The following is a 15,932-nucleotide window of genomic DNA, read 5'->3' on the forward strand; positions in this document are numbered from 1 at the left end:
GGTTAGCAAATACGACAATATATATAATTATAAAAATAAATATATATATTATATACAATGTTAAAATATACTTAAGTCTATTTATTAGATAAAGGCAACGATGAATTTGATAGTGGCAGAGATATAATTGGAGTTTTAATTCGTCAGTAATTCTGGAAGTTGAGAATTTTAATATAATTTGTATTTAAAAATATTACGAATAATACAGTATAAACTCGACTCTATTAAAAAAAATAATAACCAATGTTGGTGGTAGCGGATTCGTTACATTTCTAAATAGTTAATATATTAAGTTAGTCAAAAGTTCAACGTATCTCAACCCAAGCTTGATGTGTAGTAATAAGATTAACCGAGTTAACGTATAATATTATGGTAAGATAGTACAAGTATCGGGATACATATTATATATATATTAAAATATGTATAATGTTTATTGTATAGGTATGGATGTAAGACACTAAGAACTGTTAATTGTATACTCGTATGTAGGTACAACGATTTAATCTCTTTTCATAATATTTTTTGTACATCATTGCGACCGCAGCGGGATATCTGAACGCGAAAGTCATTGACACGATTTAAAACCATAGGGAATATACAAGAGAGGAGACGATAAGAAAATAGATATAGAGAGAGTGGTTACGATGTACAATATGAATCATATGATGTATTGTACAAGTACAATTAAAAAATATAATTATTTATAGATAAGTAAATGTAAATACATATATTTCTAAAAAAATTCTTATAGTATAATATTCTTTGCGAATAAAATTAATGAGTATCAAATGTCCAAATATGACACCAGTGGAACCAAAATAAGTTAAATTATAAGACTTTAAACAGAACGAACAAAAGAATTTGAAATCATCATATTTAGTGCGTACATTAAATTTGTAATACATAAAATCGAATGCATTAAGATGATTATAAATTATAGTTATTTTTTTTATGCACGCGTATAAAGAAGTTTCCTATTTATGTGCTGAAAGGTTCCAGCTCCCCTTGAAGTTCTATAAACATTTATTTTATTTTATAATTTGTAGGTATAATGTTTAGTTCAAGTATCGTATTGGACATTAAATATTTAAAAATGATTACATATTATGATATTTAGATATATAAATACCACTCAATAATACAATATTATACACACTTATTATACTTGCGATGTTGCGAAACATATCATACCAATATTTATTATTCTAAATAAATTCTTAAAACATTTATTCAATGGTTCAATATCAATGTATTCTATAGGCCCTCAAAATAAAATGATACTTGTTAGTTGTTGACATCATATTTATTGGGTCCAAGTATATTCAAAAATACAAATTGTACCATTTTGTAGTCTAAAATTATAATTTGAAACTTTATTAGAAAAAATATATTATTATAATATGTCATTCAACTTTATAAATGCTATATCTTTTTTTGCAAATAATAATATTTTTTCTAATTTTTTATATTTAGTTTTTATCTTTCGTGGCTAATTGTAGTTTTTATGCTAAAAGGTCAAGCTCAAAATTTGTTTATTAAATAAAACTATTTTTATGTTTTGTGAAACTACGATTTGTCGGCGAATTGGAACTTTTTCCATTTATACTGGAGACTGGTTTTCGCCTCGAAGAAACGAGTAGTCAGCTAATTGGGTATCAGCTAACCGGGCCCGAATCAAAGCTCCCTAGCTTCAAAAGAGATCTATGCTTGTCTGTATGTGTTGTCTCCGTCTTAAAATGTGCAACATAGCAAATTTGCGTTTAGTAGTTTTAGTGTTGTGTTATTAGTTTTAATATTGAGTAAACTGACCTATTATATCAAACCTAAAAAAAATATATTATCTGTTTCTATGTCGATTTATTTTTCGTATTATAATTTTTAAGCGAAATAATATAATTTGTATTATGTGAAATTTAACAATTTAAAAATGCATTAGGTATGTATATATTGCATCGCACGGTATAATAACTCACAAACTATTTGCTCTAATTTTGATTCTGATACACAAACATTAAAAAAAAAAAAATCGTCCGCATAAAATTTCATATTACTCGTAAAAATAAGAATGATCTCATTTACAAAAAGAAGTTTGTATGGGAAAACTCTTCGCATAATACCGTAAAAAAAATCCTAATCAATCAGTTTAACAACGTCATTATTGAAGTAATACGTTTCGAGACTTGAATATTCTAAAAATCCAAAGTCGAATAAATGCATTATTAAAAGATAAAACAGGGTTGAGCATGATAAGTGAATCGCCCTGTATAATAAATTACTGCGTCGCGGTCGAGGTCGCTGCAGCTCTGCAAAGCGATATTGCGGGTCGGCGTACCGCTGCTCGAACTGGTCGGCCGGATCGCAGCTATATTATAGTGGTGACGATACGGACGGCCGTGAGCTACCGCAGGTCGCAGGGGCGGCTCAATTCTCAGTCGCGCTACAGACGCTATGCGGACCACTCGTTTGCCGATATCCTTACATGTAACAGTGTTGTAATATTGTTGTTTGCCTGCTACAGCGCAACGACAACAATATAATATTATTGGTACAGGTGGCGTATCGTACACAGCACCGTTGTCGAAAATATTGTGACAGTATATTATATAATACCTATATCGTCTGTGCTGCAGCTGCGGCATGCAGTACTCGCAGCGACGGTGGTGCACCGCCGCGGTCCCGGTGCTAGTGCTGTCCGCACTGGTGCTGTTGGCGCACGGCGCCACTATCAAGTTCGACCAGAGCCAGACAGGCGACTACAATCTGCAGATACATCTGAAGAACATCGAATTGTACGCGGTGTTTGACGACTCAGGCGGTAACGACGACGAAGTGAGTGAAATACAGTATTAGCTATATAATATTCATAACATTTCGTATTATATTTACAGTTTTGGGAGACCGGGACATATTATATGATATTTTCGGTTTAGGTTTAGTTTTTAGAGAAGCGCAACAATTTCGATTTTAGTTTCGGAACGGTCCTCACACAAACTATTACTTTTTATACGGAAAAATGATAGCTTATTTATATATATAATATATATATAGGTATTATGAATTGGAATTAATGACGCAAAAGGCGGAGATTTCTATAATTTTTTTTAATTTTGAAAGGCTTTTCCGTTAACCAATCAAAACTTTGGATCCACATCCACATATATTAATTCTCCAAAATAAAAAATGTTTGAATCAAATTATCAATTTCAACTAGTTTTTATATACCTATATATAACTTAAATCTGGTTCACAGCTACGTCGTCTGTCTAAAAATTGAGCTCATTCTAAATCTGGAAAATTCCTGCTAGATCATGGTTAGTAAATTTCGAATAATATAATCACAAGTCATAACGGTCTATCAGTATAAGATAATATATGGCATACAAATATACAATGCAGTGATTGTCGTATCTGTGAACATGGCTTTGTAGTTTGTACGTGAATAAAAATAAATAAAATAAAAACGACCAATCATGTGGAAAAATACTTTTGTATTTTTCTAATGTATTTAAATAAAGATTTGGGTTTTAATACTTTGAATAGGTATACATAAAAATTAAAAGTTGTTCGTTGGTAAGTGCATAATAACTTGAAAACAGATGAACCGATTGGACTCATTTTTTTTTAATGTTCTCAATAATCTATATAAAGTTTTTACGAAAAGAAAATTGGAAAAATTATTCTTTAAAATTTGTTAAAGTTTGCCGGGACAGCTATAAAATATAAAAATTCTTTGTATAGGCTAAACCACATTTCTGACCGTCAGCTATTACTATTATAAAGCTTAGATTATTTTTGGTACGATTCCAGTCTTAGATTTTAAACTTGAGAGGTAATTTTATTGTTATCGTCATTGTACATTATATATATTGTAAAAATAAAATATATAGGTAACATGATGAGAAATACCTATCAACTATAATTGTCGGTTCGAATTGATGGGTTCTGATAACAATATAATTATAGAATAGCAAATTAATAGTAATTAGTAACGCATTTAATTGGCGGCCTATACTGTTACATCTGTTTATAATATTATATTATTGTCTCTAAATTCACACAATGAAGACAAACCGCTGTTGTATGTTGTGATTAGACTGTTATCATTGGGTGATTTCTCTAATTCAATTTTTTTAAGCCATTTGTATGTATAGATAAATTTCTCTCAGAGACTTAAACGCGTTGTTTTATACAGAAAATTTATTTTTATTATTCTCAATGACACTGTGAATTTTTGAAGACAGACATAATTTTGAAACATCATAACTAAAAATAGTAAATACCTTCTATATCAATAAAAAAAAGTATAGTTTCATTTAATAATATATTATTATTTTTGTTTTAAAACCATATTTTTCGATTAGGTGTAGAACGTAGGTATTTTTAAATGTAATAGATATTATACACTTCGTGTACTTATAAAGAAGATATTAAGTACGGATTACTGTAGTGGTAGATATTTAATTTAAAGCAATAAACGTTTTAGGCGTTAAACTTTTAAAATAATGTAAATTTATAGTTAATTAATGTATGTCACTTTTCCCGAAGAAAAGTATTTTTAAGAAATACAGTAAGATCCCGTTACAACGAACTCCAGGGGACCGAATTTTTTTTTCGTTATAACAGAAATTTCGTTCTAACGAAAATTCGAATAAGCTCTTTATAAGCCCTGCTTTTCGGCAGGGGACCTTCTTTGACTTTCGTTATAACGGGATTTTTCGTTACATTGGTATTCGTTGTAACGGTAATTTACTGTATTATAGATGTGTATGATATGTTTTAAATGGTTCCTTCTTTATAATAATATACAGATAATAAAATAATCTCAGAGCTTTTATTTTGATTTTATAGACTGTAGAGTGTAGAACCATAGTATTATACATATTTAAAATTGATTTCTGTTCTTATATATTATATAATATAGTGCATTATTCAGTTTATTTATTTATCTTATACAGTTTGAGTTGGTAAAGTCTAATAATGAAATTATGTGATTATTACATAACTTTACATCAGATTGTAGTTGTAGCCTGTAGGTTTATAACTATACAATTTTAAAACGTTTAGGTACATATATTAGTATAAAGATTAAAGACTACTTTTCTACTAATTTCTCACTTTTAGTGTATAATATTACTATATAAATAATAAATATATCTATATTTTAAGATATTTTCAGCCAGTGGCGTGCTCAATTTTTTTTAAAGGGGAAATATCATTTTTGACTTGTTACAGATCCTACATTTTTTTTCATGTAGATGATAAATCATTACAAAAAATTCAAAAGGGGAAAATATGATACCCTGATTCCCCTGATACCCTGATTCGTGAGCACTCCACTATTTCAGAGTACTTCATAAACTGGTAATACTTACAGTACTTCTTAAATCTTCAAATGAATTTTTGTATATTATATTTTTTATATTGTTATAAGTTACAAAACATTTTATATTTTGATAACAACCAATTTATTACCAATGTTTTCGAACCAAGCTAATTAATCATTTGAAAATAATATATTAGTTTTAAATTTATTAATTTATTACTAAATAATTAATACAAATTTGACCAACGATGCCAAAACGTATCTCAGATTTAGTTCGCCGTAAAATAAGGTTAGATGCACCTAATCTAACCTATCATAAACTATTTCCAATGTTAATTTACCCAATAACCAATCTAACAAAAATAATATGTATTCGAAAAACTGATAGTTCTAATTATAAATTTTCATTTAAAAAATATATATACTGATATTCTAATTAAATGAATTCAGTAGCGGCTTAAGTTTTCATAACTCAAGGAGCAAGTTTCTAAACAACCCACCTACCCACCTATCAACTACATTTACCAGGACCAATGTAATATTTTTAGGTTCTTCTTTAGTTAAATTTTTCATTAACTTTTACAGTTTATGATATAGATGCACTTATTTTTTACTTAAATGATCAATTTTCTGTTATGAATTATGAATAGATCTGTTAAACTTAAAACATTTTTTCCCCCATCTTCGAGGCAGGAGCAGCAGTCGCTCCTAGTATTCTTATAACAAGCCGTCCCTGTATGAGTTAATAAATATATATTAAAAACTAATTTAACTAGAAAAATGACATTAAAAAAATATTGACAGTTAAAGAGGCTCTCAATCTATCCTTCAAACACGCATATAAAATGCTGAATACACCTAACATATAGTTATATGACTTTTACCTAGTATGAAGACTTACCTGACTACACGGACACACTTGAAGGTCCGACCAAACCACCGCAGAACGCATCCACTACTTATGCTCCCACATCGAGCACTGCGGCAACTGCAGCGGCGGTCGTAAGTACGAGTTCACCTGCACTGGCGTTGTTGGACCCTTATTCACAGTCCAATAGTGATAAGATTGTTCAGATGGTCGAGGCGTTGATCGCTAGCAATGGAAACACTTCCGACTTACCTACCGAACAGCCGCTATTGTCACCAACCGCCGTCACGACATCATCATCGCCACTGGCGTCCGGTCAGTCTCCATCAGCCGTCGCCACAGCTTCCGCTGCTGCGTCTGCGACCGCGACTGTGACAAACAGCACGGTAAACCGAAAGTGTGGACCTGGATATTTCAGGGACCCGATGGGTCGGTGTCGGCGCATCCGAAAACCACATTTACCGTAAGAATAGCATATATATTTATAAATATAAAAAAAATAGAAAGGTAAAAAAGGGCATTTTTATTTGAAACATGCTCGATGCTCCTACCTATATACCTAATAGATACATTTAAAAATTCTATAAGACTAGAATTTGAATAAATATATCTATTATTATTTATTAAATATTAAAATATGGTGGGTGATCACTGACCATGCTTTGTTAGGTATTTAGGTACTATTTTTTTGAGTTTATATAATATGATCTAATATCGAAGTACATCATCGTAATAAATGATAATGTGCACATTTAGTCAAATGAGCTGATATAAATAGGAGTTACCTATGTTAGGTATACTGTATTATGATTTATGAGTAGCTACAGTAATACCTATAGTACATGTACATGATGATGTTAATGTACAGCGTTTCCGTGAACCAATCGTAACGGTTTCTGCGAGCACTTTTCGTGCTTGTACGGTATATCTACTATATTATTATTAAAATCGAATACCTGCTTCACAATATTATTATATGGTTATTTATACCGTTTTGTCGGCTAGCTACACCTATATACCGTATAAAACGCGTACATAATATTATATTATTATTATATAGGTATTATTTAGAGGTAAAAATTCAAGTACCTACCTATGTGAAAACAACACACTATCTTTAAAAATCATTTATCGCCGCACGAAACCACTTTGAATCGTAATAAACTAGATGACAAGTATCTTGTATCTATCTATAGTAAAGTGAATGTAATTATGGTATATTTATATAATATAATGATGTACAAATACATAATGTTCTTGCGTTTCTATAAAACAGGGTTCGGATGAAATTAAATGACTTGCAAAGTAGGTATAGTTAATGTGGCTAATATTATATTAAGAGCTAACTGATACGTTATTATAATTTATTGTTTATTGGATTGGTGTTCGTGTGGCATGACTTTAATTTTTTTTTGTCAGAAGGTTCATTCTCCATGCTGGCATGCTGCGTCTGGAGTCTGGACGCTGCAGGGAAGACGCGTACCTCTACCTATATAATAATATTGTTTTTAAATTTTTAATACAACGGTATAGGCGTCCATATAATACCTACAATATGCATTAACATTATCCGTCATCCGATGGTATTTATTGACTCTGCGAATTCGATAATTCGTGTACTTATCAGGAGTAAGTCGTAAACCACCCCCACGCCGTTATTATAGAAATGCTTGCAGTTTCGGAGTTGATAATTTGTGACTTTTTCTATAACTTTTAAAGTTTTCCTGACAAAATCATCTAAAATTAAGAAATACAATTACAAATTCGTGATTATAACACTGTACTATCGCATTATTAATGTATGTTTAAAAATTGTATATCTAACTAATTTCTATCTAATTTGTTTTACATTTATAGATTTTTACAAATGGTTCATACTCCAGGAGTGATTAAGTCATTCCAACCACAGCAAAGGACCACCGAAGATGTCAGTGTGATGAAAAATTAATAAAAAAACATACAGACTACATTAATTTAGTTTCAATACGCTGATAGGCTGCTATAAACGAATTATGTATTAATATTTATTGTTTATTTTTAATCATACCTACTTATACCTAAGAGTTTACATTTATTATTATATTTAATGGCATGTAATATATAGAATTTATAAAAAAAAATTATGTTATATACATTATATTTTTTGAAGTTTAACATCCAACATCCAACCTTATTCATTTAATGTTTTCCAAAAAATAAATGCTAAAAGAGATGAAAGTTACATAATATGTAATGTTTTAGATGTATTAGTCATATTTAAACAGTTACCCATATAAGATTTGAAAACAGAATCACACTATTTATGAATAATTACATTTTTACAACTAATAATTATTTCCATTTATTTCAAAACTTATCTGATATCAACATTACTAAGAACATATTAATATTATACAAATATATATTATATTACCATTTAAATTGACGATTTTGCTGTATGTTACACTTTATTCTAGATTCTAACTGTAATCTGTATTCCTTGTTACATATCAGTGGCGACTATCCTATGGCTGATATGTTGTTTCAGCAACACTTTGATGAGCAGATGGTCATAATTAGATGCTGGGTAATTAATATAATTATTTATTAGATAATGACTCATTATATGATATAATTTAATTGATTAATGTAATTGACTTGAGTAACACTTAAATTTTTTTAATTCCACTAAAAAAAAAAACTTTTAAGAAAATATAGACGTATGTCATCCTAATACCTTTTGATTGAATGTTGAAGTTTTGATGTAGTTGGCTAGTTGGAAGTGCTTATGGCTAAATAGAAAATGTGGGAATTATTTTTATTCATTTTTTATAATTTTAACTAAATACGGTCATCTTTTATAAGCAGATGGTCAGAAGTGTCTTCAGAAATATCCTCAGTAACACATAATATTTTGAGGATCGCCGCCACTGTTACATATATTTAATTCATATAAAATTTTTACTTTTTTAACTATAAGGACACATTAAATATTGGTTAAATAAATTATATTAATTTCCTTTAATAATCAAATAAAATATACATAATTATAATTTGTGGTTTAGAATCAAAACACCCATCAAATTATAATAAAAAAAAAAAAAAAAATGCTTACTAATAAAGAAAAATAACATTTAACGCACACTATTGAATATAAAATACAATTTCTTAATTGATTTTATGATAGGTAATTTATCTTCTGAGTTTACAGCAAAGGCTCTTCTCTTTGTAGTTAACCTTTTTTGTTGCAGATCTACTAGGCCTTCCTGAAGAGATTGAATCATTAATACCTGATGTATTGCTTGATTCACTTGATCGTTTAGCACGTTTTCGGCATGTTATGTTTCTCAGCATACTTGAATCAATAGGAGATAATAAATCACTTTGTCGTACTTCAGTTTCATTAAATGTATTATCTATACTACCAATTGTAGTAGAAGCAGTCATTGGTACATCAGCCTGAATTTCATTGAGAGTGTTTAATCCAGGAGAACTATTACCATATTGTGTCACACTAGTATTGTCATTAGAATATTGGATTTGATTTTCTTGAGTATTCAACCAACTTGAGTCTTCAACAACATTTTCATTTAGTCGATGTTTAGGACTATCATTAGGAACAGCTTTGGAGTTTTTCAACATAGCTGCGACATCTTTTAATCTTACATATGGTTCCACATTAAGTTTGCTGTGTGGTGAGCTTCTATAACTAGATCTTCTTGGCCTTACTGGAGTTTGTTCAGAACTAGAATTAGGACTTTCAATGATAGGTGACATATCAAATTGTTTTATTGTAACAGTTGATTGAGTAATACCATGGATCATAGGTCGTACAGTTTCAGTTTGTTTTTCTTTCTTTTCTTTATTAAAATTGTTGACCTCACATTTACTCATTTCATGTACAATTTCTAACATAGATGGGATGCATTGTGACATAGTTACTAATGAAGGTATACAGCTTTGTATAGTCTGTTCTAGTACACTAAGTTTTCTACGCATAATATTTTGCATTGCAGTTAGTTGAATATTTGAATTTCGAATAGTGTTATTTTGATTTTGCAATTCCAATTTCTGCAATAATAAACTATTCCTAGTGGCCGATAATTGTTTATTTTTTTCTGATAAGTCTTCAATACGCTTACGTAAATTTTTATTGATTATCATAAAGTGATTAAGTTTTTTGATGAAAATGTTATTATTTGACTTGTTTCGATTTCGAACCAATACTGTTTTGGGTGCCATGGTAAAGCAATATTCAAATACTTATTAAATTTGTTTAAGACCTAAAATAAAAAAAATATACTCAAAGTTAAAAAGTTTCAAAAAAATATTACATATTAAACATGTGTTAATAAATGTTGAAGTATAGGAATATTGTATGCAATTATTTTATGTATTTCGAGACAGACAAGTTATGATTACTCTAATTAACTTATGTATAGGTACTAGGTACTTAAAATATTAATAATTTTATAGTTAAAATTGTAATAATACTTAGATAAGTTTGCCTTATTAATGAATGAATCATGAATATTTAATATTTTTATTAAGTAGAACACAAACTTGAATAAATTTTTTATTTTTTAGGTACTTAGGTATTATTATGGACATGGTAAAACTACCAAACAGAACAATTTTAACCAATAAAAAAAAAAAAAATATATAATTATAGAAATACAGGGATAATAATGATGAAAACAAATTTATGATACCAATTAATAGTGGAAAACTTATAAAAATAATAATTAAAATTAATAACCATAATTTGAATATATTGTAAGTTATTTTTTAAAGAAAACACATACATAATTGTTTATTTGACAAAATAAAATTGTGAATGTCAATTTGTTGATATTTTGGAGAACAATTCATCTATAGGACGAAATATCTAGAATAAACATTATAGTATTTATAAATTATATTAATATTCAATGTAACATAATAGTATAGTATAGTAAATGGGGGAGCTCTATTTTTTAAATTGCTCACATCCCAGTCATTTGTCTTAATTTAACATGTTTTAAGTTCTTATAATACATATTGTTATGTTTGAGAATGCATATTTAAAACTAGATAATATGATATATCTATATTATAGGTAAATATTTAGTAATTTAATATACAAAAAGTTAAAATTAAAGCTATAGAATAGAAACATCAGAAATCAATCATTTTTAAATGTTATTTTACTTCATTAATTAGACCATAATTACATTGAACAATGTAATATTTTAAGTATTATTTAAAGATTATAAAAAAAAAATTGTTTATAATTTTTATTAATTATGTAACGTTTTGTTATTAGTCTAATTTTTTTTTTTTAATAATATACTTGTAAAAATAATTAAATGTTAAACAATTTTACTTACCGTTTTTAAGCTTCTTTAATTATTAAATAATGGACCGATAAATATAGTAAGTTGTTTAGTACCTAATGAATAATATTAACATTTTAAGAATAAGATCACTCACCTACAATATTGAACGTGTTTGGATCACAACATTCACAACCGACGATAGAGAGAACTGGAAAAGAATGATAATGTTAATAAAATTGTAGTTACTTATTATTATTAAATGATACACAAATAGATTATAAATAATAGTCTTGATTAGTAACTACGTAACTGTCTATTTAAATGTTAATTTACTATTTAGTGTAGTCCTTGCAAAATAAGTCAATAAGTACTACACCACTAACTATTAGAGAGTTAACTTCAATAAGTAATAATTAAAAAGTGATTAGTGGCGTACCTAGCCGGGTACATAATACTATAATAAAAATAAGTAATAACATAGAAAAAACATTTAAGATTGAGACTATTATACGAGTAGACATGAATATTGATTAAAAACTATAGATTACGAAGTATCGATAAAAGAAATCTTTATCCATGAATAACCTATAGCAAACTTACGGTCTTTGATTATAGCACATTTCAAACGTAAACAATATCAAACGGGGTTACAACTGAATTTAAAAAACGACACGAGATCGCTAGACAGAATTACCCACAGTCGACACAGTCCCTCAAAACATATTGTGTATTTATGTCAAAACCTGATCATTGTCCAAAAAATAAACGTTAAATGACGTTCATTTTTAGTAAAACAAATACATTTTTGTGTATAATTTTTATTGTTTAGTTATATTAAGTGAACAAATATTTTTAATGTCATTTTTGAAGCTTTGCAATATTATTTCTTATTAATGCATTAAATCGGCTCAAATAAGTCATTATTCTTATTTTTTGGGACAAGAAATCTGCGCTCAAGTAATCAATTATTACCACTAATCATGGTTATTTTATAAATGATCATTTTGTAATGTCTAAATGCACTATTATGGCTGTAGTCACAGCGTTGAGCTCAGTGGCGCCAAACTCAGACTTTTGTGAAGCGAATTCTAAATTTTTTATCCCAATTATCCACAAAATGTGTATAATAAACCTATTTAATTTAAGAAGTGAAGCGATTGCTTCACTACATACCATATGAGTTCGACACCACTGGTGGTCGAGCTAATGTGGAAATGGGTATTTAATGAATGATTGGTTTGTATTTTGTTTGATTTGTCAACGATGGTTTGGCATCTTTTGCGTAGGTGTATGTAGTTTTAAACTACTAGTTTATACGATCTCAAAAGTTAAAATTCAGATTTCAGGATTTAAAACTTTGGACTTTGAATGGTAGCGGCGGTTAGTGGTCGAAAAAAAAAATGAAAAAAAATGAGAACGCGTATTGCCAACTCAAAAACAAAAATCGAAACGGATTGGACCACTACCGTTTGTTCCATGATTCGAGCTTGTAATCTCGACGTGTTGTCAAAATTGTCGTCGGAGCCCAAGACGGCAGCTATTATATCACAATATATAATTATTCATTAATCATTATTATTCATTGTGTAGTATGTACCTCAGTCATCGGAAACATTTTTAACATTTTTTTCTTGCGTCGAATGGTAATTAATAATTATAACAAGTACGTTTACGTGACTTCGGCATTCGACAAATCCAGACATATTCGTACAACATCGATATTATTTATAGCTACAATTTTTTTTCTGCTCCCGCCAACTATGCCTCGACCCGCCGAACAGTGGACGTCGTAGTAAAACACACACGCATAACATCCGATACTGCGCTGAGTGAGTAGTATGTACAATATTATGGCGGCTTGTGATCCGGGCACAACCGAACCCTACGAAAGCTGGGAAGCTCTAGATGATCCGTCTGTAAGTCGTGTTTATATTATTGTTTTTCTTTGTTAAGTACGGTAGGTCAGTTGATCGTCCCCCAGTTTGGTGTGATTCGTTGTGTCGATTTGATTTTCCTATAGATCTGGCCAACTCGCCGATTGCACCTTAGAGTATAGCTTGTCTTCGTGTACTGTCACTGTCTAATGACTTTTTATTATTGCTTTTATATATAGGTTCTCAGCACTCAGATAAAAAAAATGCAACTGGCGTCTGCTACTAAAAATGAAAAGTGACTATTTTTAAACATTATTTAGTCGTTTTAGTATCTTATGGACATATAAACTATTTTTCCGTGCAAACATTTTTAGCAATAGCAATGTTGTAATATTGCCACCTGGCTTACAATTGTCATATAACCATCATCAACAAATGACAATCCCTCAACAGCCCACTGTTAAAATACTCAAACGACCACAGAAAGATAATGCTGCAAATGAAAATGCTGATAAACCCAAAGTACAAGTTAAATCTTTGGAACAAGTATGAAATTGAATGTCTGTTTAATCGTTTACAATTCTTCAACACATTAAATTTTGCTGTAGAGAAAACAAGAATATGCAGAAGCTAGATTACGAATAATGGGTGAAGAACGTGAAGAAGACTTAAATGCTGATGATGAAGGGTAATTTTTAACAGTTAAAGTTATTTTACTCTACTATTACTTATATAGTACTTATTAATGACAAGACTGAATTACTAAATTATAACATTAATTAAATTTAATACTAAATAAACTGAATATTTTTCTACTTAATTTCATTGTTAATAAATTATAGATTTATATAACAAGTACTAATCACACATACACACAAACATATTAAATAAAATACAAATATAATTATTTGACCCATAGGTATTATTATATTTAGTTAATTTCTTATATTTTAAAAAGTAAAAAACTTTTCTACGGAACTTATATTTAATTTCCTTGTGTTATAGTTATGAAATTAGGAAGAACCTTATTGCTAGCTAAATTAAAATTTACTGCCTGTGTAAATAACATTATAATATTATATTGCTTATATTCTAAGAAATTCATTTGGTATAAGACAAAAAGAAATCTCATATAAAAATTAAAAAAATATTTTATTCTGGAATTAAATATTTTTAAAACAAAAAAAAATATGCCTTTTAGAGCTTCACATTAAGTTCTAATGAAAATTAACCTATGTATACATTAAAATAAAATTATGATTAAGATGTGTTTAAATAATATTATTATGTTTCATTAACAAAAATGTTAAATTAGAGTGTAGTGTCATTTCTAACTTCAAACTTTTTTAAGGTTACACAGTTAAAGGTTTTATTTACTATAGTTATATACAATTAATAAGATCCAAAAATGTCATCATTAATATTTAATGAGTGCTTTTATTGTAGCCATGATAGTACTATAAGTTGTTTTATTTTATAAAATTAGAGGTCAAATAATGGACTGTTTTCAATAGATATGTTAAAATAATTTCAAAACAACCCTAAGATATAAAATTACTTAAAAACAAATCATACTTTTATTTTAAATTAATTAAAAGAAAGAACATTTTAAAATTAATGTTTTCAAGGTTAAAATGATTATTCTAAAACTATTATAACCGGTAAGGAATAAATTGTTGTAAAACCATTTTTTTTTCATTTTTTATAAATATATTTATTTTTTAAAATTCTGATGAGTTATAAGTCTAAATATTTAATTACAATTTTGTCTATAAATTTTACCTTGTTTCTACTAATTATATAACATAGAGTTACTTTAATAATATACATTTTTAAGTACTTATCATAATGTATATTTATATAATAGGATTAAAAGTAAAACCATAATTATTCTTTTACTTGCAATATTTGATCTAGAACTCAAATTTATCATTCATGATAATATTATCTGTTTTATTTTTATTTTTTATTTTTAGAGCCAGTTCTTCAGGAAGTATGAAATTTGAAGTACTTCAAACTCGACAGCCAATAGTTCGTGTTGCTGTTGAAGACAATGTTATTCGACAGCCTCGTGGGCCTGATAACACCAAAGGTTTTAATCATCGAAGCTAACCCTAAGAATTTAGAAAATTTAAAGTAATACATTTTTTTAAGTGCAGGATTTTCATAATAAAACAATTATAATCTATATTGTACTTTTCTAATATCCAGTTGTAAATATTAAGAACACGACAATGATAATACCTCTGGAATAAATAATATTTGTAGAGAAAAACAAATGGGAAACAAAAAAATATTTATTCTTCTCCAGTGACATATTTGATAGTTGTTGATACACATTTTACTAATGACAAGATCTAGTCAGACAAAAATGCTTGATATATTATAATATTTTCATTAAATATTCAGTCAGAGGTATTTTTCTATGGTTGTAAATTTAAATGTAAATAAAAAAGCCGTGTGCTCAATTGACGCACTATATTTTGTTGATCAATTAAAATTAAGTATTTTTAAAACAAATATTCTTAACTAAATTATTTAAAATTTATTTTGTAGTAATTTCTGTATTG

The 15,932-nt window shown here is 28.3% G+C and overlaps 3 protein-coding genes across 6 annotated transcripts; 2 read left to right on the plus strand and 1 right to left on the minus strand.

Annotated features, from left to right (window-relative positions):
• The first annotated feature begins 2,410 nt into the window (after positions 1 to 2,410).
• On the plus strand, positions 2,411 to 8,612 carry LOC132920514 (uncharacterized). Its single transcript, XM_060982966.1, has 3 exons — positions 2,411 to 2,829; positions 6,212 to 6,654; positions 8,049 to 8,612. Exons 1-3 carry the CDS (start codon positions 2,638 to 2,640, stop codon positions 8,137 to 8,139), a joined length of 726 nt encoding a protein of 241 aa, XP_060838949.1. The 5' UTR covers positions 2,411 to 2,637; the 3' UTR covers positions 8,140 to 8,612.
• Positions 8,613 to 9,172: 560 nt separating this feature from the next.
• On the minus strand, positions 9,173 to 12,072 carry LOC132920513 (uncharacterized). Of its 4 annotated transcripts, none has more exons than XM_060982965.1 (3): positions 11,925 to 12,072; positions 11,643 to 11,696; positions 9,173 to 10,453 (listed from the first exon to the last, which is right to left on the minus strand). In XM_060982965.1, the coding sequence occupies exon 3, from the start codon at positions 10,410 to 10,412 to the stop codon at positions 9,363 to 9,365; it is 1,050 nt and encodes a 349-aa protein (XP_060838948.1). In that variant the 5' UTR covers positions 10,413 to 10,453; positions 11,643 to 11,696; positions 11,925 to 12,072; the 3' UTR covers positions 9,173 to 9,362. The 4 variants fall into 4 exon arrangements, with proteins under 4 accessions (XP_060838948.1, XP_060838946.1, XP_060838947.1 ...); XM_060982963.1 differs by having other exon boundaries at positions 11,799 to 11,938; XM_060982964.1 differs by having other exon boundaries at positions 11,822 to 11,936.
• A 941-nt stretch (positions 12,073 to 13,013) lies between these two features.
• LOC132920968 (SUZ domain-containing protein 1-like) lies at positions 13,014 to 15,550 on the plus strand. Its single transcript, XM_060983737.1, has 6 exons — positions 13,014 to 13,131; positions 13,220 to 13,404; positions 13,602 to 13,657; positions 13,737 to 13,908; positions 13,971 to 14,050; positions 15,339 to 15,550. The coding sequence occupies exons 2-6, from the start codon at positions 13,327 to 13,329 to the stop codon at positions 15,472 to 15,474; spliced, it is 522 nt and encodes a 173-aa protein (XP_060839720.1). The 5' UTR covers positions 13,014 to 13,131; positions 13,220 to 13,326; the 3' UTR covers positions 15,475 to 15,550.
• Positions 15,551 to 15,932: the final 382 nt, after the last annotated feature.

The sequence above is a fragment of the Rhopalosiphum padi genome, chromosome 2 (genome assembly GCF_020882245.1).
Source record: "Rhopalosiphum padi isolate XX-2018 chromosome 2, ASM2088224v1, whole genome shotgun sequence".
Lineage (NCBI taxonomy): Eukaryota > Metazoa > Arthropoda > Insecta > Hemiptera > Aphididae > Rhopalosiphum > Rhopalosiphum padi.